The 23,594-nt window shown below is 40.7% G+C and overlaps 2 protein-coding genes across 2 annotated transcripts; both read left to right on the top strand.

Moving 5' to 3' along the window:
- The first annotated feature begins 464 nt into the window (after nt 1–464).
- Nucleotides 465–11,731, top strand: nr2f6b (nuclear receptor subfamily 2, group F, member 6b). Its single transcript, XM_063012462.1, has 4 exons — nt 465–1,900; nt 5,366–5,460; nt 7,875–8,450; nt 10,526–11,731. The coding sequence occupies exons 1-4, from the start codon at nt 1,632–1,634 to the stop codon at nt 10,798–10,800; spliced, it is 1,215 nt and encodes a 404-aa protein (XP_062868532.1). The 5' UTR covers nt 465–1,631; the 3' UTR covers nt 10,801–11,731.
- Nucleotides 11,732–14,634: 2,903 nt separating this feature from the next.
- On the top strand, nt 14,635–19,956 carry tax1bp3 (Tax1 (human T-cell leukemia virus type I) binding protein 3). Its single transcript, XM_063012993.1, has 4 exons — nt 14,635–14,755; nt 17,331–17,450; nt 18,076–18,153; nt 19,196–19,956. The coding sequence occupies exons 1-4, from the start codon at nt 14,717–14,719 to the stop codon at nt 19,334–19,336; spliced, it is 378 nt and encodes a 125-aa protein (XP_062869063.1). The 5' UTR covers nt 14,635–14,716; the 3' UTR covers nt 19,337–19,956.
- Nucleotides 19,957–23,594: the final 3,638 nt, after the last annotated feature.

A 23,594-nucleotide genomic window follows, 5' to 3' on the forward strand; every position in this document is an offset into this window, starting at 1 on the left:
GGCAGGTTCGGGGGTCAGCTGCAGCAACGGCAGCAGCGCATTCCTCTCTGGCTTTGCTTGAGTCCTCGGCAGCCCACTCGCTGCTCTTTGACTCCTCTGACCATATAAGGAAGGCGTCGTCATGACAACCGTGGGGCTTGAATAGCAGTGTCAAATCCCTGAGCACACACACACACACACATACACACACTCCTGCACTCAGAAAGAGAGAGGGGTGGGGGGAAGTGTGTGTGTGTGTGAGAGAGAGAGAGAGAGAGAGAGAGAGAGAGAGAGAGAGAGGGAAGGAGAAAGAGAGAGACAGAGCAGAGTCTGTAGACCAGAGAGGCTGGTTGGTTGATCTACGCTCTGTCTTTCGACCCTGGACGAACAGCCCAGGCTCGGTCCATTCTGCCCTACAGCAGGGGGAGAGAAACGGAAGGAGAAAGAAGAAACGCGGAAACGGTTTCACTCTGGCTTCCGGGAGCACAGGGGCGAGCTGAAACCCTGGAGCTGCGACTGTTGGATGGGCAAGTGCTGACAAAACAACGCAAGCGAGGGCGACTCCAGAGACCGGAGAGACACAGACACACACGCCTGCAGATCTAGGATCCCTAGTTGTTTTTAGAGACCTTGCTTTCTTCCTCAACGTTCTCATGCTCCTTTTTCTGGAACCAGAGCTAGACTGAACGTGGGGACGGGAAGATCTGGTGCTGCTTTACTCAACAGGAAAAAAGGGGTTGTGTTTATAGATTTATATGTAAGGGAGGAGAGGAGACTTCCTTGAACTTTGATCCTTTGAAGGGAGTGCAGAAACCGAACTGTTTATCATTAGCATTCTTTCCTTGTTTTCCTCTTGCTCGGTAGTTTGAATGTAAAGATTTGTTAGGACTAGCTTAAAAAACAGGACAGTTCGTAAAAGATCTGGACAGATGTTTATCTTTTGGGAGAAATGTGAAGTGAACTATGCGCCCGGGAGCAAAGAGTAACAGAAGAACGTAGAGTTTATGGTTAAAAGGTCTGTTCTTTTGTTTGCTAATTACAGTTTTTCTTTAAGCCTGGAACAGAATCTGTCAGCTCTGCAGAACAGAATTTTGAGCATACACCAAAAACTGGTTTGACTTGTTAGTGACCTGTGGGAAGGGCAACTGTCTTATGCATGCGTGCTTAAGCAACACAGTGTTTTTAAAGCTTCTTGGCTGGTATGAGGCATTTCGGTTAGTCCTGAAAGGCGCTTTACTTTTGCCCCAGTTTCATGTTCGAGCTGTGTTCTTAGTCAAAGAGCTGCACATGTTCTTTTTTTTGAGTAATTTATAGTTTCCTGTAAAAGAGCAGCTTTTTTGCTATGTTTCTCACTCTTAGCGGTGCACTGAATCACTTCGCTGGCCAACCAGTGTGCACCCGGAGGACCCAGAAGACTTTCAATAACTGAGTTTTAAAACCAGCAGGACTACAAATCGATCATTGGGTCTGAACTAGTTCAGGCTCATTTTTGACTGTCTTTGAGGACCTCAATTGATCGGTTTACTTCCATCCCTGCACGCTCAAGAAGATCTGGGTTGATGCGTGCAGCCTGATCTCACAAACGCTCTCAGGCGAAGTCTGAATACTCGGTGCTGGGTGGATTCCGGGAAGCTCTGGTGGTTTACACAGCGATGGCCATGGTGGGTGGGGGATGGGGCAACCCTAACGGAAGCACCAATGGCCTGGGCGAGAAGGGCTACCTGCGGGGGGAGGAGGACGAGAGCTCCCCTCAGGCTGGGAACAGCGATGCCGAGGGGGGAGAGGATGACAAGGCCTGCGTGGTGGACTGTGTTGTATGTGGAGACAAGTCCAGCGGGAAGCATTACGGCGTCTTCACCTGCGAGGGATGCAAGAGCTTCTTCAAGAGGAGCATCCGACGCAACCTTAACTACACTTGCAGGTAAGATGTGCTGCTGTTACACATGTGAGAGGGTTTATGATCTTAGGCTCATGCTAAGCTAAGGCTTTAGCCCAGAATAGATATATAACTGGGGTTGAGGTGTTTCCACATGGACAGTGATAGAGGTCAGAGAGTCTTTTGCTCAAAGAATATGTGATAACGACACCATGTATGGCCTCATGATCTGGGAATCAAATGTAATGGCAGATTGACACTTACCATCCTTCCAGAAATAAAAGGACTTTAGTAAACAGTAGGAAGATTTGATAAACACAACACTTGAAATGAGGGAAAGTAAGCTAAACTTCAGCAGCTACTCTGTGGGCTCTGGTAAACATGTTGATGTGTAAACTGTTCCTTTCATATGGTAATGGATGTTTGAACTGACTACAGGTACGGTGATAAATGAGCTTAGCTTTCACAGTTAAGAAAACAGTCACAGAGACCCTTGCTTTTTATATTTCACTAAGGTAAATATTTATATAAGAAAGGACTGTTTAACGGTTGGGTGCTGGTCACCACATGCTCAGCATCACTAACACTGATAACTACCCACCAAACACAGTCCAAAGAATCAGCAACACAGTGAACTGTAATATAAACTCCTTTCTGGGAATGTTTAGAGACAGACAGACAGACAGACAGACAGACAGACAGACAGACAGACAGACAGACAGATACTTTATTAATCCCAAAGGAAATTAAGTCCTCAGTAGCAAGTTACATAAATCGAAACAGTACACACTACAACAATTCACATTATACAAACATTACACCTTATACGTTATACAAACAACTATCTGTATAATCTGTATAAACAGAAATCATATAACAGAAATCAAAATAGTACACACTTCAAAGATTCACATTATATAAACATTACACGTTATACATTATACAAACAAGTATCTGTATAGTCTGTATAAACATAAATCGTATATCATAAACTGAAATAGTACACACTACAAAGATTCACATTATATAAACATTACACGTTATACATTATACAAACAAGTATCTGTATAGTCTGTATAAACATAAATCGTATATCATAAACTGAAATAGTACACACTACAAAGATTCACATTATATAAACATTATACCTTATACATTATACAAACAAGTATCTGTATAATCTGTATAAACATAAATCGTATAACATTTGAATTGAAACCCTTTGACAGCATTGCATAGGACACCACCATTCTGCTGGTTATGTACTGTATATCGCCACATGAGCTTAGGAGCACTTCGAAAAACCATTTATTTATTTGTAGTTGTACATGCACCTCATTTACTTACACCTTATTGGTACTGAATAGATTATGAACATCATTGAGAATAACCATACACCATTTTTTTAAAATTTTTTTTTTTTATTGTCCCCTATTTTCTCCCAGTTTGGCTTAGTCGATTTGTCTTCTGCTGCTGGGGGATCCCTGATTGCAGTCGAGGAGGTTATATTGCTGCTCACGCCTCCTCTGCAGCCCTTTGTGGAACCCTTTTTCACCTCTGCACAGGCACCTCTCTATCTGCCAGTCAGGGTCCTTACACAGCGTTTGAAGACCCCACCCACATAGTTTAGTCATCTCGCCCAAGCAGAACAGTGTCTGCTTCAGGCACTGCCTATTATGCCCGCTAGATGTCGCCCAGTCGACCGGTGGCAACGCTGAGTTTCGAACCGAGAACTTATCGTGGAATATCCCGCTGCGCGATTTAACAAAAAATGGTAAAATCACATACGGTCTGTTCTGTGGGTGTAGAATGTGTTCCCATGTTTATTTATAATGTTCTCGTGATTCTGCATTATTATTGGCAAGTGATACAAATTACTGCTTAAGAAATAAAATAATTAAATGAATAAATAGAACAATATATGCACTGCACGCTTATGGATTTATACAACAAATCGTATAGAAATTACTTCACAAGTCCTTCCTATTAATCTGTCATTAGTATTCATCTCATGTACTGGTCCATCTCCACACGTATACTTGTTGCTTACACTGTTCGTTTTTTAACCAGAGGATAAAGAAGCCTGTGTCCATGGCAGCTACAGAAATGTGCAAATTGAAGTGCGTTCTTTCAATTGTTTCAAGGTTGCGTAGGTTGATGATTAGCTTTTCAGGCATGGAACACCACCAAGGTCAGACATTTTTAAGCCTCAGTACAGAAAACATTCTCTGTTTAGGAGTCAGAGCTGATGTTTCAAATCAATTCTGCAATTTTCTCTCAATAAAATGCATCTATTTTCAGTCTAAGCATTCAAGCACGGCTTATTTTGAATGTCAAGTGAATATTACTACAGAATAACACGGTTTCTATTAATACTGTAGTACTGTGTAACTTATTAGGTTTTAATTGGGTTGATTTCATTAGATATTTTTAGTAAATGCAAAAGGTACGCTGGAGGAGCTGAATGCAAAACAGGTAGCAGTTATAAAGAAGAATCTAGTGGTATTCATTTATTCATTCATTATCCTGTCAGAATCACAGTGGGTCTGATTTGTTGGACAAAAAGCTGGAAACACCCCGAACAGGTCACCGGTCGTTCACAGTATAGCTGTATTAAGCTGAAGCTTAATGAGCAGCATCATACCTAAACTAGAATATCACAAATCCATGTATCATTAATTTAATCACTCAGATTCCTCTTTACCCTGGTGAGTCTAGAAACACTGGACGCAAAACAGAAGTGCTCAAAACGAGGTGCCGAAACATTGCAGTACAGTACACACCCATTCACTTTACCAAGGGGGAATTTAGAATGGCCAGTCCATGGTGCCCAGGTGGCGTAGCGAGATATTCCACTAGCACACCAGTGCCGAGATTCTGAACTCCTCGGTGCATTGGTATCGGTCGGCTGGGCGCCATCTAGCGGACATAATTGCCAGTGCCTGCAGGGAGGAATGACCGGAATATATGGGCAGGGTCTTCAAATGCTGTGTAAGGACCCTGATTGGCGGATAGAGGCGCCTGTGCAGAGTGCATGGGTGGAAAAGGGTTCCGTTAAGGGCTGTGTGCGGGTCCGAGGAGGTGTGAGGAGCAATATATCCTCCTCAACTGCAAAAAAATCGGGGATCCCCAGGTGGACTGGCCATTCTCTTTATATATATTTATATATATACATACACTGATCAGCCGTAACATTAAAACCACCTCCTTGTTTCTACACTCACACATATAAAGAGAATGGCCAGTCCACCCAAATACCCTTTTGTGGGGTAAACTGAACAGACAAATTGTCAAACCAAGAAAACAAGCCAAAGTCCTGAGACATAATTTGATCCCAGGTCCCCATGACACAGGGAATATTGCACCAACACTAACTCTTGTGCCCATACTTCAAGTCCATGACTGCAAATAATAATAAATAATCAGTAAGAGATAATATTATGTACTGTCATTGGTCAAACACAGCTGTCAGTCCTTCTCACAATTCTATTGTTTTGTTCTTTTTTGCAGATCAAATCGGGAATGTCAGATCGATCAGCATCATCGCAACCAGTGTCAATACTGCCGCCTGAAAAAATGCTTTCGTGTTGGCATGAGAAAAGAAGGTAACCAGTCCAGCTTTTGACATTATTTTAGCAAACAGACATTCTGGGGATGTTGCATGTTCGTAGATCACAGTAGGTTTTTGTTTACAGTATAAGTGAAGTTACATTTGTTTTATAGAAACTTGCATTACAGACAGATTAAGACCACGGTGACATATGTCTCACCAACACTTTGAAAGGTCTGAAAATTTCCTTAAACAGCTTTATCCTTCACTTTGTCCTCACGACGTTCCAATGTGACATATACTGAACATCCTGGATGCAGTCATGTGACTGTATGTGATTTGAACCCAAGATCTCTGCAGTAGTGGTCTAGTGTTTTTTTTTTGTGCTGCACCACCTGAGGATAAACTTAATTAGGGTCTCTTAATTATGTGTAAGATATTACTTTGGTAGATACATACACTCTCCAATAAAAGTACTAAAATGGCACCAAATATGGCATGTTACTATAACAAAGGATCCGATATACAAATACAATTTTAGAAAGTGACTTTCAACATTCAGGCAGTTTGTTACACCTCGAGAAAACAGTTCTTTAGTTAGAACATATAAACAAAACAAAGTATTTATTGCTTCCTTTTAATATCCAGTTTTCTTTTCACCTTGGCTTTCAAACAAAAGCTGAAAGCCTGCAGTTCCTCTAGTCCCCGTGTGACCTTGGCAGTAACAAAGCCAGAGGCAGTTTTGCTCTCCGGCTCAGCTGCCCAGGACTGAGCTGCCAACTATTAATCTGCATGACACATGAATAACACCTTAGTAGAAGAGTACTAAAATGAAAGCCTGGGCACATTGTTTGTCCATGATTTGTAACGCAACCCAGGCAACACAACCAATGCATCAAAACGAAATACAAAACGAAATATAATTAATTAATAAAAATGGTGGCAATCTGGTCCCGCTGTGGTTTACAAGATGTAATGTAAAAAAGCCTTCACAAGGGGGCATTCGTGTACAAATTTATTTTGTGTTCATGTGCCTGTTAAAATTTGTTTATTTAATTATTATAATTTTTTCTGCGACACATTTATTTTGGCTCGGTTTGAAAAATTTAGAGGATGCCGTATTCCATTGGATAAAATCTTCGTCATACCTGAAAGAATCAGAAGTGGACCGTACCATTTCTCATCTCGTCGGCCTGCCTTCGCTTCCATTAGTGCTCGTGTCTTCCTTAAGGTTGCAGTTGGGCAATTTTGCTTGAAGTTACAGTTTAGCTAACTAATGACCCCCCCGGCCCGAACTGTTGGTTTTACCTCTTTCAGGGGTCAGACTCACCCGATCCCCCTGTTATTCCAACCATGAGCCAGACAGATAATCAGTGTTAAAAAACATTTAATGTAACTGAAAGTAATGTACTTCTTTCAAGTGACCCACAGTTTGTTCATAATTTTTTACGTGACCCAGGTAACACAAACAATGCAACAAAACAAAATATACTTATGTAACATAAAACCTCCACAAGGGGGCGTTTGTGTACAAATTCATTTCGTGTTCATGTACCTGTCAAAAATTTGTTTATTTAATTGTTATTATTTTTCTCTGACCCATTTTTTTTGGCTTGAAGGATGCCGTATTCCAGTGGTCCCCAACTACCGGGTCACAGACCGGTACCGGTCCGTGGGCCATTTATTATCGGGCAGCACAGAAAGAATGAATAATTAGAGATTGCTAGAAAAGTTTTCACTGGTTCTATTTCAGGTGTTATTGTCTTAATGTCACCCCTAGGTGGGAGCAGCATCACGTTGCAGTGAAAAAAGCTCATTTTACACCATTTGTGAGCAATATTATTAAATCCTGCCGTCCCTGATGGCCTATGAAATTATATCTTATATGAAACCGATCCGTGGTGCAAAAAACCTGGGAAACGCTGCCGTATTACATTGGCTAAGATAAAAACACTAAAGTTTTAAAGAGACGGTTTACTGGGTACAGAGCCCATGTACACTAAACGACCAAAAGTATGACCACACCCATCCTAGAGTATAGGCCTGGAGTTTAGACGATTTAACAGCAGTCATTGGTAATAGGTGTATAAATAGGTGTATTATGGGCTACCATTTTTGTGGCAACAAATTGGGAAAGGCCCTTCCCTGTTCCAGCATAACTGTTCCCCTCTGCGCAAAGTGAGTTCTATAAAGACATAGTTTGATAAAATAGGTTTAGAGAAACTCCACTTACCTTCAAAGAGCCTTGGGATGAGCTGGTATTTCTTACAGGACAGTGTTTGCCTAGTGGGTAGAGCTTTGGGATATCAAATGAAATATTGCTCTGCTATGCAGCCACCGTTGGCTCCATGGGCGCCATACAATGGTTTACCCTGAGCTCTGACCATACAGTACATGGACAAAGAATTTTATTATATTGTAATTCTGTATATGTATATATGACAAATAAAGGCATTCTTCTCCCTGCAGCAGTTCAGCGTGGACGAATTCCTCCATCGCACTCAGGAATCAGCCCGACCTCCATGGCTTCAGCAGGTGCAGGAGGGGCAGGTGGACCAGGCATGGGCGGTGAGTTTTTCAATGGTCAGCCAGCCCCCGAGCTCATCTCACAGCTCCTGAGAGCCGAACCCTACCCCAACAGTCGCTACGGTGCTCAGTGTGGCCAGCAGTTGACCGGAGGCCACAGCTCCGTCATGGGCATCGACAGCATTTGTGAGCTGGCCGCCCGACTCCTGTTCAGCACCATCGAGTGGGCTCGGAACATTCCCTTCTTTCCCGACCTGCCCGTCTCGGAGCAGGTGGCGCTGTTGCGTCTCAGTTGGAGCGAACTGTTTATTCTGAACGCAGCGCAATCCGCCCTGCCACTGCACATGGCCCCTCTGCTGGCCGCCGCTGGCTTTCACGCTTCACCCATGTCCGCTGAACGCGTCGTCTCCTTCATGGACCAGGTGCGTGTCTTCCAGGACCAGGTGGATAAACTCACAAGACTGCAGGTGGATTCAGCCGAGTACAGCTGCCTCAAAGCCATAGCCCTGTTCTCACCAGGTAATTGTCTAAGGATACATCTTTTTTTTTAAATCCAAGATTAATCATGTAGAAAACATAATTTACTTATAATTTATTTCTTATTTGGTCTAAAGAACTAAAAAACTACACATATTTATAATTATGTATAGTCGATGTTTGCTTTTGTGGTGCTACTAGTCAGCGTCAGCATCTACAAAGACATGATTTGCTATGTGTGAGTGTGGCGGGGAAAGGGGGTGTTGGCCGAAGCCATTTAATATATTGCGCCATGTCCAGGGTATTCTAGTCTGGTGCCCAGTAATTTATGGTGAAACCTGACTCGTCGTGACCCCTTCCAGGACAAAGCGGTTGATTAAATTGAAAGAAAAATAAATGTCTGTCTATACATAGGGATATAATGATACACTCTACCCACGATGCAATGCTATTCTTGATACTGGGTTTACGATATAATTTGTTCCCGATTTTTTAAACAGTATTAAAATAAAATACCGTATTTGGGCTTATCTTTTATTTATCTAAATAATGAATGTCCTTTTATTTCTGAGGTAGGTACAAACTATGCAAAACAATGCTGCACATTTCCCTTTTTGTGTAAAAAAAACCCCTAAAATTAAATAAATGAATAATACAAATAAAGAAAGTATCCTCACATAAGTAATTTGGATGGACAATTCCGAACCTGGCAACCCTGTAGTGATGTCAACCAGGCGAGGTGAATAGTGCCAGTGCCCTCTGCTGTTTAAAGTGAATATCGATTCATTATACATGTAAACCGATTTGAATCGTTACACATGTGAATCTTGTGGTGCATCGTTACATCCCTACTGTCTTATATCATAGCAATAAACACAAAAGCAACATGCACAGTAATTCAAATTTAAATTATCTTACATGATGTAGTGCATGAGTTTAATGTGGCTGCAGTATATACTTACTATTCAAATCACACGAACTGCGTCTGGTACTGCGTGCTAATTGCTCTCTGCTTGAAATGCAAAATTTAAAAGCCCCTATGAATATTGTGGTCATAGCCAACAACAGAACAGTTAAAAAGCTCAGGAGTGTGTTTTTGTATTGAAGTATTGTATGTGAAGAGCATTAATACAGCAGACCATGACCAGCTTAAAAGCCGCCTGATCAAATTATATAGTGCAAATTATAGTGACTAATGGGGGGGGGGCAATGTTAGAATTCATTCCCCCCCGAACTGTTGGTTTTACCTCTTTCAGGGGTCAGACTCACCCGATCCACCTGTTATTCCAGCCATGAGCCAGACAGATAATCACTCACTCACTCACTCCCTCCCTTTCTTAACCGCTTATCCAGTTACAGTCCCGGGGGCCGGGGGTTGCTGGAGCCTATCCCAGCTTTTTCAATGGGCGCAAGGCACACAGTAACACCCTGGACGGGGCGCCAGTCCATCGCAGGGCACACATACACACACACCCATTCACCTACAGGGCAATTCGGTGTTTCCAATTAACTCTGCACAGAAAGGACCCGGACTCCCCCAGCCTGGGGATCAAACCCAGGACCTTCTTGCAGTGAGGCGACAGTGCTACCCACCGAGCCACCGTGCCACATGACAGATAGTGTTCAAAAAAACCTTTAGGGTTGGTTTCACAGACAGTGATTAAGCCTAGTCCTAGACTACACAGCATTTTTAATGGAGATTCTCCATTTAAAGCGAAATGTAGTCCTGGACTAGCCTTAATCCCTGTCTGGGAAACCAACCCTTAATGTAATTGAATACTTCTTTCGCCAATGTCTTAAAATAGCCCTATATTATTACAAATATGCTAAACTACATAATAATAAAGACAGGGCAAATTACAATGCACATAATGAGACACCTCACATACCTGGAAGTACATTTTAATGCATTATTTATTTAATATATGCAAAATGCTTTAATCCACTGTGATAGATTGGCCTGTCCATGGTATTCCTGCCTTGCGTCCAGTGTTTCACGATGGAATCTGACCCGCTTTCACCCTGACGAGGATAAAACAACTGATAAAAATGAATTTATTATACTTACATTGGATTACTCACCCTCATACTCTTTTGTGTGTGTATGTGTATTATAGACGCATGTGGACTGACAGACCCGGCCCACGTGGAGAGCCTGCAGGAAAAGGCACAGGTGGCCCTGACCGAATACGAGCGCATGCAGTATCCGACTCAGCCACAACGTTTCGGACGCCTTCTTCTCCGTCTGCCCTCGCTAAGAGCCGTCCCCGCAAACCTCATCTCTCAGCTGTTCTTCATGCGTCTGGTCGGCAAGACGCCCATCGAGACACTCATCCGAGACATGCAGCTCTCCGGGAGCTCGATCAGCTGGCCGTACGTGCCCGGACAGTAGTAGAAGTAACCGCCCCGAGATGCCTATCAGCATCTTAAACTTCGACCATGTTTCATAAGCGTGTTGGCTTATAGAATTGTTATGTGAATTTCTGTTAGCTGCTCTGAGAGCCTTCATGTTCATGTGTTGCAGAGTCGTACTGCTCATTAGTGTACGTGGTGAAGGACAGCCAAAGGTCAATATGTCGTCACATGTCCTTATGCAGATTAATTGAGTTGCTCATTTTCAGGATACCTCAGGTTTTTTACATACAGTAAATAGCAAAACTCACAGTAGTGATTCTAATGAACAGATATGAGAACAATGACAGATAATTGACAGGAAACGATGACAGGAAGAATTGTAGGATTTTGATAAAAGGAAGAATGGTACATCTTATACATGGCTTTGCTCCCATACCAAGAGATGATCAGGAACGCAGTGATATGTAAGACTGATGGTCCAGCTTTAAACATTCATACGAGAGTCCCTGCTATTACCTAAGAATTATTATGATTTGAAGTATTACAGCTGATTATGTAGTTTAGAAGAATTAGCCCACTTTTGAAGACACACTTATTTGAAATAAAACGACCACTAATGGCCAATAAGTTTTGTAAGACAGATAATCTCACATTGTTGGAACAGGTCTGCGTACGCCTTACGACTTAATTGGGTCCAAATAACAAAAAAGATTCATATTGGTAGTCATGACAGTCCAATATTTTTGCATACTAATTAAAAATAAGGTCTCAATGTTGAATTTATTCTTGAAAAGCAAAAACAAACACATACAGACAGTCCTTTTATAGGCAGAATGCTACAGCAGGCATACACAAATTGTTTTAAAAGAAAGTACAATTAAAGACAAATACTTTACATGGCCGAATTTTACTTTTTTTATATGTCTACAGATGTGAGGAATTGTCATTAATAAAATAAATTGTCTGCTCTTGTCGACTATACGTCTTGTATTCTAAAATTCATAAAAAGAATTGTTTTGGTTCTTAGATGGGTTATACACCGATCAGCCATAACATTAAAACCACCTCCTTGTTTCTACACTCACTGTCCATTTTATCAGCTCCCATTACCATATAGAAGCACTTTGTAGTTCTACAATTACTGACTGTACTCCATCTGTTTCTCTGCATGCTTTGTTAGCCTCTTTAATGGTCAGGACTCTGCCAGGATCACTACAGAGTAGGTATTATTTGGGTGGTGGGTCATTCTCAGCACTCTCAGGAGGTGGTGTGTTAGTGTGTGTTGTGCTGGTATGAGTGGATAAGATACAGCAGCGCTACTGGGGTTTTTACACACCTCACTGTCACTGCTGGACTGAGAATAGTCCACCAACCAAAAATATCTAGCCAACAGCACCTCGTGGGTAGCGCCTGTGACCACTGATGAAGGTCTAAAAGATGACCAACTCAAACAGCAGATAGGAGTGTCTAATAGAGTTGACAGTGAGTGAACACAGCATTTAAAAACTCCAGCAGCGCTGCTGTGTCTGATCCACTCATACCAGCACAACACGCACTAACACACCACCACTATGTCAGTATCAATGCAGTGCTGAGAATGATCCACCACCTAAATAATACCTGCTCTGTAGTGGTCCTGTGGGGGTCCTGACCACTGAAGAACAGGGTGAATGCAGGCTAAAAAGGTATGTAGAGAAACAGATGGACTACAGTCAGTAATTGTAGAACTATGTCCTTACATTTATAGCTGCAAGGTTCTAAAACTATAAGGTAGCAAGATTTAGGGCCCAAGAGCTTGTATGTAAGTTAAAGCTAGTACAGAGAACAATATAGAAGAGAAAAAATGGCAAATACATGTTTCTGTATCTTTCAAAGATGCAATTGTCAACTGCATATTGATGAACGCTAGCATCAGCTAGTTTTGCCTTGCCTGAAGTTACAGTTAAGCTTACTTAGAACCCCTGAACTGTTGTTTTTACCTATTGTTTGGGCAATACAAGCAATAATTAGGAGGGTCTGACCCCTCAAATCCCTCCGTAATTCCCACCATGCTTCTAGGACCAGTAGTCGGTGGACAGACACTCAATTCAACACTCGACCTTCTAAGATACTTTAAATATAGAAAAAAAGGAAAAAGACAGCTATCATATTCTGCCCTCTGCTGGTATTACTACCATTCTACCATCCTTGTTTTAAAAAACCTGTAAAAGTATTAATTTTGATGAAACCATTTTTATTGGATGTCTATTTTAGTTTGGGGTAAAAATTGGCAAATAATTACATAAACTGACTTGCCATAACTTTCCTCTAATTTAAATAGCAAATGATCATAACTAGTCATTGCACTCTCAAGTAATACACAATTTCTTCCTTTTTTTTAGAATTCTTCATTATTATTATTATTTAAAATTATTATTTTTACTCAACATGAAAACTCTGTTTAATTAATTACTGGATATGTCTAACCCCTAAGTGACTCGGACACTGTCCCTCATACATTTTAACATTTAATTAAAAAATACACAGACATATATACAAACAGTATACTATATAACTGAAAGTATGTGGACATCTCACTATGAGGTTTTGCACATCCCATTTTAAATCAATAAGTGTTGACCTGGAGTTGCATTCCCGGAAAACTGGAACTGCAACTATATAGTGCTACACTTTTGTGGAAAGATTTTCCCCAACATTTTAAGGGTGTCATTTGGAATCTTAGCCCATTTACTCAAAATGTATTTGTGAGGTCAGGCTCAGTGTTCTAAAACCAAAGCCCTGTGATAGATTGGCGGCCTGTCCAGAGTATTAGTTCCTTATGCCCAGTGTTTTTTGGCAAGAATAAACAGAAATGAAATAAAATGAATTAAGTGTTGCCCTGAATGTGCATTGATATAGATTTATATGTTATTTCTTTTAAAAGAAAAAAATTTCTTTTTTTTGTTTTTGAAGGTGATGAAATTAAACACAAGTGACTGTTAGCCAGGCCCAACTGCGCAGTATCAGTGCTTACCATATAGAAGCACTTTGTAGTTCTACAATTACTGACTGTAGTCCATCTGTTTCTCTGCATGCTTTGTTAGCCCCCTTTCATGCTGTTCTTCAATGGTCAAGGCCCCCACAGGACCACCACAGAGTAGGTATTACTTGGGTGGTGGATCATTCTCAGCACTGCAGTGACACTGACATGGTGGTGATGTGTTAGTGTGTGTTGTGCTGGTATGAGTGGATAAGACACAGCAGCGCTGCTGGAGGTTTTAAACACCTCACTGTCACTGCTGGGCTGAGAATAGTCCATCAACCAAAAAATATCCAGTCAACAGCGCCTCATGGGCAGCGTCCTGTGACCACTGATGAAGGTCTGGGAGATGACCAACTAGGTGGACCAACTAGATAGGAGTGTCTAATAGAGTGGACAGTGAGTGGACACTGCGCTGCTGTGTCTGATCCACACATACCAGCACAACACACACTAACACACCACCACCATGTCAGTGTCAGTGCAGTGCTGAGAATGACCCACCACCTAAATAATACCTGCTCTGTGGGGGTCCTTACCATTGAAGAACAGGGTGAAAGCAGACTAAAAAAGTATGTAGAGAAACAGATGGACTACAGTCAGTAATTGTAGAACTACAAAGTGCTTCTATATGGTAAGTGGAGCTGATTACATGGACAGCGATAGCTAAATAGTGAACCATGCAGCTAACTTCAGTTTCTAGATTAAATTTTTGTCTCTTTTACATTTTAGTAAATAATAATAATAATAATAATAATAAAATCAATTGTAGGTAAAGTTATGAAGTAATAAATATACTCGGTACATAGCTCCACCCACAGCGTGGTATCTGTATGCTGTCATTCATGGGAGGAACCGCAGATCCGTGTCCCAATCCAAGTGCCTTTTATTGCTTCAACGTTAAGAGGAAAAACGTTTAGAATTCATTTTTAATATGTCGTACATACCGGGTCAGCCTGTCACAGCTGTTGTGGTAAGTTCTGTGTAGTTTACAACTTTTAACACTTTTAACACTTTTAACACTGTCCAGCAGTTCGTTATTAATCAGGAATAATAGCTAACAGGCTAACGTTACTAGCCAGTTTACTCTATTCCGCCTCGAAGCTACAGTGGCGTCCTAAAGTACATATTTTGTGCATATTAACATGTAAAAACAGTAATAACAACATTAGTAATGAACGCATGTGACATATTGTTCGTGTCACAAGTATGCAGGTTGGTTTGCAGCTTAAAACTAGGAAAAACCGTCATGTAATAATAATTGGGGCTGTGCCCCAAACCGCGTACTTCGATACTAAACAGTGTGAATAGTATGCCAAATTGTCGTAACAGCAATAGTATCAGTACACACTATTTAGTACGGTAGTATGCAGTTTGTGTAGTATTCTAAAAAGTAGTCAAGTATTGTCATGTAATAACCGGTACGTGTCTGAGTACAAAACAGTATGATAGATATTTTCATTACCAATTGTATCACTACACACTATTTAGTACGGTAGTATGCACTCTGGATCAAACTATGTAATAACCCTGATTGTGTCCTAAATAGCAGTCTAAAGTACTAAACAGTATCCCAGGTCTTTACACACTATTTAATACCATAATATACAACTTGGGAAGTATTCTAAAAGCTAGTAAATTAAGTAACAATGAAACGACTGGCTGAGTCCTAAACAGCATACTTAAGTACTGGGCAGTGTTGTATCACTACACACTATTTAGTATGATAGTATGCACTCTGGATTGCAGTAAAAACTATGTAATAACCCTGATTGTGTTCTAAATAGCAGTCTAGGTCTTTGCACCATCAGTTCACTACACATTATTTAATACCATAATATCCAACTTGGGAATTATTCCAAAATCTAGTAAACTAAGTAACAGTTGAATGACTGGCTGAGTCCTAAACAGCATACTTAAGTACTGGACAGTGTTGTATCCATACACACTATTTAGTACGGGTAGTATGCAGTTTGTGTAGTATTCTAAAAAGTAGTCAAGTATTGTCATGTAATAACCGGTACGTGTCTGAGTACAAAACAGTATGATAGATATTTTCATTACCAATTGTATCACTACACACTATTTTGTATGATTGTATGCACTCTGGATCGCAGTAAGACTGTAATAACTCTGATTGTGTCCACACTATTTAGTACAGGTAGTATGCCGTTTGAATTGGGGTTTAGTACTAATAAAGGTGCTGTAGCAGTTGTGTTTGTTGTGGTGTTTTCTATTGCCCTTTTTATTGTTATTTTATCAAAAACCACAGCAGCTGTACTTACAAACAGATACTCGTACAAAGTAAAATTACCCCAACTCAGCTCTATCTACAGTGCAGAAGCCCAGGCCATACTTATTGCACTAAAATATGCAGAAGATAAACGAACGCAAAATCTTAATATGCACAGACTCACAATCATGCCTTAAAGCGCTAGAATCATGCACACCAGACCATCCTATAATTAATAACATACAAAGGACAATCAACAAACTAACAGAATGCAGTATGACATAAAGTTATGCTGGGTACCAGGACAAAGCGGGATAGATGGAAACGAGAAAGTGGATCAACTAGCCAGACAAAAACAAGACAAAATAGCATCAAACTCCCTTCAACAGATTTACCACTAATAAATCTTTCCATCAGACAAAAATGGCAAACTGAACGGAACACTCCAGGGGTGTCATACATCATACAGGCTACTCCTGCACTCAGATCTCGGCTTTCAGAGAAGCTTGGATATGCAGGAAAAGAATTTCATTGTACTGTGCAATTGTATATGTATATATGTATGACAAATAAATTAATTCCATCTGGCCTCGATTATCTTTACCAGTTGTATTGCTACACACTATATCGTATGATAATACTAAACAGTATTCCAAAATGATTGCATCACACACTACTAAGTAAGGTGGCAGGCAGTTTGGAACACACTGTGTAATTCTGCTTAAAATGTATGGAATTAAATGACAGGTTAGCTGGACAGCTAAATACCTTTTGACTGCTTGTCGAGCGCATTGCTTTTACCCCAGTGAGAGCCAATGTATGTAGTTTAGTAGGTCTCACTAGAAAAAAAAAATCTTTGCTTAAATTCTTAGTCATTCTGTTGTTATTCTGTACACGTCTTTACATGACAGCATTACACCATCAGGCAATATCTACGTGTGGTTACATGCAGGTAATGTGAACGGCAGTTCTCTAAATGAGCAGGCGCTTGGGCATTGAGGATGGCTGAATTTCAAATCAGCCATCTCTCTCTCACATTCCTGTTCAAAATCAAGCATTAGCTGTTGGAAATAAATGAAAATGGGCTTTAACTGACAGCATTTATTGAACAATGACTTCTTTGTTGGTTATGGGCTAACTGATGAATCATTAATGTGCCTAAAAAAAAACTGATCTGGATTTTACAATATTATCACCTAAGAGAGAGATGAGATGGAACCAAATGTTACAATATAGCATCAGCCTTCACCCATCTGCCAAGATACATGTACTCAGGAGTAGATGAAAATATGCATGTTTTGTGTGTATGTTTCAGCAACGGATAGAAATTCACAAACTGCGTGACGGGGATAATTTAATACTAGGTTTCAGCATCGGAGGCGGAATTGATCAAGATCCAAACCAGAATCCATTTTCAGAAGATAAGACAGACAAGGTGAGAATTTTGCATGTATTTATTGGTATACAGTATACTGATTTGCCAAAACATGGACCACCTTTCAAAAATGTGCATGTCAATGCTTATTTTGTAACGACTGTGCATGTCACAGTCAGAGCTATATTAAATGTTGGGCTGATAGTAGATATTCATTGAATACATGTTGAATGCAGCAGACATGATAAGCATAAAGACCTGAATTACTTTGATAAGGGCCAGATCGTTATGGCCAGATGACTGGGTTCAAGCAGCAATGGAGTGCTCATAAGCAGCCATGATCAGAACCCATGGACAGTGGTCTGAGGAGGGTCTGAAGTCACAAACTAAGACTGTTCTGGACCGACAGATCATTTTAATACTGGTGTTACAGTATTGCATCAGCAGTGCATCAAAACTCTTCTATCTTTGGGGCTGCATAGTAAAAAGCCAGTCGCATGCTAACCCCTGTCCACTCTTGAAAGCAACAACAAAGAACATGTGGAAATCGATACTGGACATCGGAGCAACAAAAGATGGTTGACTGGTCAAACAAATCCCGTTTTATTAAGATCATGAGGACGGTCGGGCTAGTTCGACAGCATATTAGGCGCGTGGCCTTATTTTCTGTTATTTACATTTAAAGGGCATTTATGTAACAAGGGTGACAAAAGGAGGACCAGCAGAGGTTGCAGGCCTTATGATGGGGGATAAAATAATGCAGGTAGGTACATTGATTTATGCATTATATTTCATGTGTTAAACATGTTATTAAAATGTTTAGTAAAATAAGTAATATACAGTATACACTGATCAGCCATAACATTAAAACCACCTTCTTGTTTCTACACTCACTGTCTGTTTTATCAGCTCCACTTACCATATAGAAGCACTTTGTAGTTCTACAATTACTGACTGTAGTCCATCTGTTTCTCTGCATGCTTTGTTAGCCCCCTTTCATGCTGTTCTTTAATGGTCAGGACTCTCCCAATACCACTACAGAGCAGGTATTATTTGGATAGTGGATCATTCTCAGCACTGCAGTGACACTGACATGGTGGTGGTGTGTTAGTGTGTGTTGTGCTGGTACGAGTGGATCAGACACAGCAGCGCTGCTGGAGTTTTAAAATACCGTGTCCACTCACTGTCCACTCTATTAGACACTCCTACCTAGTTGGTCCACCTTGTAGATGTAAAGTCAGAGACGATCGCTCATCTATTGCTGCTGTTTGAGTTGGTCATCTTCTAGACCTTCATCAGTGGTCACAGGACGCTGCCCACGGGGCGCTGTTGACTGGATATTTTTGGTTGGTGGACCATTCTCAGTCCAGCACGGACAGTGAGGTGTTTAAAAACTCCATCAGCGCTGCTGTGTCTGATCCACTCATACCAGCACAACACACACTAACACACCACCAGCATGTCCGTGTCACTGCAGTGTTGAGAATGATCCAACACCCAAGTAATCCCTGCTCTGTGGTGGTCCTGTGGGGGTCCTGACCATTGAAGAACAGCATGAAAGGGGGCTAACAATGCATGCAGAGAAACAGACGGACTTTAGTCAGTAATTGTAGAACAACAAAGTGCTTTTATATGGTAAGTGGAGCTGATAAAATGGACAGTGAGTGTAGAAACAAGGAGGTGGGTTTAATGTTATGGCTGATCGGTGTATGTGGGTAATTGGAAACATCTAGATTGGAAGATTAGGGAAAAACACATTAATAGAATAATAATAACAATAAAAAAAATTATTCTGTGCATAACAGGTGAATGGCTGGGATATGACCATGGTGACCCATGACCAAGCACGCAAACGGCTGACAAAAAAGAACGAAGACGTGGTAAGACTACTGGTCACCAGAAAGTCTCTGGAGCAGGTGGTCAGACAGTCTATGATGCAGCAATAAGAGAAGTTTGAAATACACATTTGTATGTAATCTGTTAATAATTTGTACACAGAATGTTTTTTCTTCATATACACACTACAATCAAGCCAAAGAGCTACAACAAGATGTCATTTTTAGACATAACCGAAGCCTAGAGGTTGTGTTTTTAGGCTTCTTTTGTACACAACTTATATTTTGTACAATGGTACCACTTTGATCAATCACTTTTCCATTCCACTGCATTCCTGGGATTGAGGTCTTATATCGATGTTATGATGGAAATGTGGGCACAATTCTTTATTAGTTGATTGTTTTTTGCTTTTATTTTGTTTTCAGACTAGATAAAACATATGTAGTTTTTATTAATAATGGACTTTTCTGACAGTTGGATTTCTAGATGGATGCACATCAAGCATTCACATCAGCTCTATGCCTTATACATGTATAATGTTTTGTTCTTGTCTCAGTTTAAAGCTTTTTTGTCCTTGTAGCAACATCAAAAACATCTCCATTTAATAATATTTTAGAAAGTATGACGTAATCTGCAGTAATAACTTGGTCTTTGCAAAAATCATGCACTTTTACACTTTTTCTGTTTAAAATCCCTTTTTTATACATATTGCCATGTGATTTTTTTCTTTCCCACATTTAAATAAATAAAACTATATAAAAATATGTGCATGTTGGATCATTATTTCCTGTGTATTGCAGTGTACAGTTGCATTTATGAATTATATGTAAATATAAGTATATGCAAATATGGTCACAGTCATAACAGGAAACACGGTCTGTTTAAAGTACAACCCCAAATCAGAAAAAGTTGGGACAGCATGGAAAATAAATAATAATTAATATAAAAAAACACAGAGTAACAAATAATAAAAACACAGTTTCTTACATTTACTTTGACTTTTATTTCATTGCTGACAGAATGAATCTGAGATATTTCTTGTTTTATCTGCTCAACTTAATTTCTTTTATTAATAAACATCCATTCCTGCATTTCAAGCCTGCAACACATTCCAAAAAAAGTTGGGACAGTAAAGCATTTACCACTTTGTAATGTTGCCATTCCTTTTCGCCACACTTGAAAGACGTTTTGGCACCGAGGATTCCAAGTGATCTAGTGTTTCAGCTTTTGCGCGAATGTCTTAAAGTCTCAGTTTTCAAGGTAGACCTGAAGCAGAAAGCTTCACATTTTTAAATACCGCAATACCTTCATACCGCCCAACCCTAGGGTATATTGAGACCATTATTTTCACATTTGTATTTTAGGTGTTTTACTGTCCTACTAAATATCCCTGTTATTAATTTTTATTTATTTATTATTAATATTCCTCCCTATCTTTGTGTGTGTGTTTACCGTCAATGCTTTGTGCTGCACTAATTTCTAATTTATTGTTAACTAATCAACTGACATCCCATTTGCGTGTAAAATGTTGTTGTTTATAACTGCTTCATGAGCACGGTCACCTCACAGCAAATAGGTCCTGGGTTCGATTCCCAGGTGGAGCGGTCCTGGTCCTTCCTGTGTGAAATTTGCTCCAGGTGCTTTTGTTTTTTCCCACAGTCCAGACTGTTCGCCCTGTAATAGATTAGTGACTAGTATATAATGATATACTAAAAGTGTTTCAGTTTTTTTCATGATAAGAGTTTTATCACTGCATAATGAGTTAAAACAGCCTTACAGTACAGAACATTTATCCAAACATTCAAATAATAAAATAGAATGCCTTTATTTGTCATATATACATATACATACACGTGTACAGTACAATGAAATTCTCTTTCAGTTATTGTACAGCGCCCCTGAAGCCGAGAGGTTAAGGGCCTAACAGTGACTTTCGATTCATAGCCCAAAGCGCTACCCACTACGCTACCACTGTTTCTAATGTTTCTCGATGAAATGGTAAGAGAACCAAACTGGTACATCAAACTAAGCAATGCCAATGGAAAACACTAAAGAAAGAAAATACAGTGGAACCTCGATTTAACGGACCTCCATTTAATGGATTTCGGACTTAACAGACAAAATCTGGAGAATCAAATGTCTGGTCCGATTGTTTAAAATTCCCTTGAGAAGCTTCCCAAGACCAGTAGTTCAGTAATTGTCCACTAGTCAGCGCACGTCTCTCTGTTTACATGTATTTTAGGCTTTATTTTGTTGGGAGGCTCACTTTGTTTCCACTTTTTCTCTGTTTTATGTTAAATTTTTACTCCAGTAGCCACCAGCAGTGCTTCAGACTTAGAATACCACTATACGATCACAACAAAAAAAAACCTCCTCCACCACGCAAGGTTTATATTTATTTGATTTATTTACAGGTTTTACATTACATATTTCTATATTTATTTGTTGTTCATTTTGCTGTTTATCATATGTGTGTTTAGCACTTACACCGATCAGCCATAACATTAAAACCACCCCCTTGTTTCTACACTCACTGTCCATTTTATCAGCTCCAGTTACCATATACAAGCACTTTGTAGTTCTACAATTACTGACTGTAGTCCATCTGTTTCTCTGCATGCTTTGTTAGCCCCCTTTCATGCTGTTCTTCAATGGTCAGGACCCCCACAGGACCACTACAGAGCAGGTATTATTTGGGTGGTGGATCATTTTCAGCACTGCAGTGACACTGACATGGTGGTGGTGTGTTAGTGTGTGTTGTGCTGGTATGAGTGGATAAGACACAGCAGTGCTGCTGGAGTTTTTAAACACCTCACTGTCACTGCTGAACTGAGAATAGTCCACCAACCAAAAATATCCAGCCAACAGCGCCCCGTAGGCAGCGTTCTGAGACCACTGATGAGGGTCTAGAAGATGACCAACTCAAACATCAGCAATAGATGAGCGATCGACTCTGACTTTACATCTACAAGGTGGACCAACTAGGAAGGAGTGTCTAATAACTCATACCAGCACAACACACACTAACACACCACCACTATGTCAGTGTCACTGCAGTGCTGAGAATGATCCACCACCTAAATAATACCTGCTCTGTGGTGGTCCTGTGGGAGTCCTTACCATTGAAGAACAGGGTGAAAGCAGGCTAAAAATGTACAGTGTATCACAAAAGTGAGTACAACCCTCACATTTCTGCAGATATTTAAGTATATCTTTTCATGGGACAACACTGACAAAATGACACTTTGACACAATGAAAAGTAGTCTGTGTGCAGCTTATATAACAGTGTAAATTTATTCTTCCCTCAAAATAACTCAATATACAGCCATTAATGTCTAAACCACTGGCAACAAAAGTGAGTACACCCCTAAGAGACTACACCCCTAAATGTCCAAATTGAGCACTGCTTGTCATTTTCCCTCCAAAATGTCATGTGACTCGTTAGTGTTACTAGGTCTCAGGTGTGCATAGAGAGCAGGTGTGTTCAATTTAGTAGTACAGCTCTCACACTCTCTCATACTGGTCACTGAAAGTTCCAACATGGCACCTCATGGCAAAGAACTCTCTGAGGATCTTAAAAGACGAATTGTTGCGCTACATGAAGATGGCCAAGGCTACAAGAAGATTGCCAACACCCTGAAACTGAGCTGCAGCACAGTGGCCAAGATCATCCAGCATTTTAAAAGAGCAGGGTCCACTCAGAACAGACCTCGCGTTGGTCGTTCAAAGAAGCTGAGTGCACGTGCTCAGCGTCACATCCAATTGCTGTCTTTGAAAGATAGGCGCAGGAGTGCTGTCAGCATTGCTGCAGAGATTGAAAAGGTGGGGGGTCAGCCTGTCAGTGCTCAGACCATACGCCGCACACTACATCAAATTGGTCTGCATGGCTGTCACCCCAGAAGGAAGCCTCTTCTGAAGTCTCTACACAAGAAAGCCCGCAAACAGTTTGCTGAAGACATGTCAACAAAGGACATGGATTACTGGAACCATGTCCTATGGTCTGATGAGACCAAGATTAATTTGTTTGGTTCAGATGGTCTCAAGCATGTGTGGCGGCAATCAGGTGAGGAGTACAAAGATAAGTGTGTCATGCCTACAGTCAAGCATGGTTGTGGGAATGCCATGGTCTGGGGCTGCATGAGTGCAGCAGGTGTTGGGGAGTTACATTTCATTGAGGGACACATGAACTCCAATATGTACTGTGAAATACTGAAGCAGAGCATGATCCCCTCCCTCCGGAAACTGGGTCGCAGGGCAGTGTTCCAGCATGATAATGACCCCAAACACACCTCTAAGACGACCACTGCTTTATTGAAGAGGCTGAGGGTAAAGGTGATGGACTGGCCAAGCATGTCTCCAGACCTAAA

This window comes from Trichomycterus rosablanca, chromosome 17, assembly GCF_030014385.1.
Source record: "Trichomycterus rosablanca isolate fTriRos1 chromosome 17, fTriRos1.hap1, whole genome shotgun sequence".
NCBI classification, from domain to species: Eukaryota; Metazoa; Chordata; class Actinopteri; order Siluriformes; family Trichomycteridae; genus Trichomycterus; species Trichomycterus rosablanca.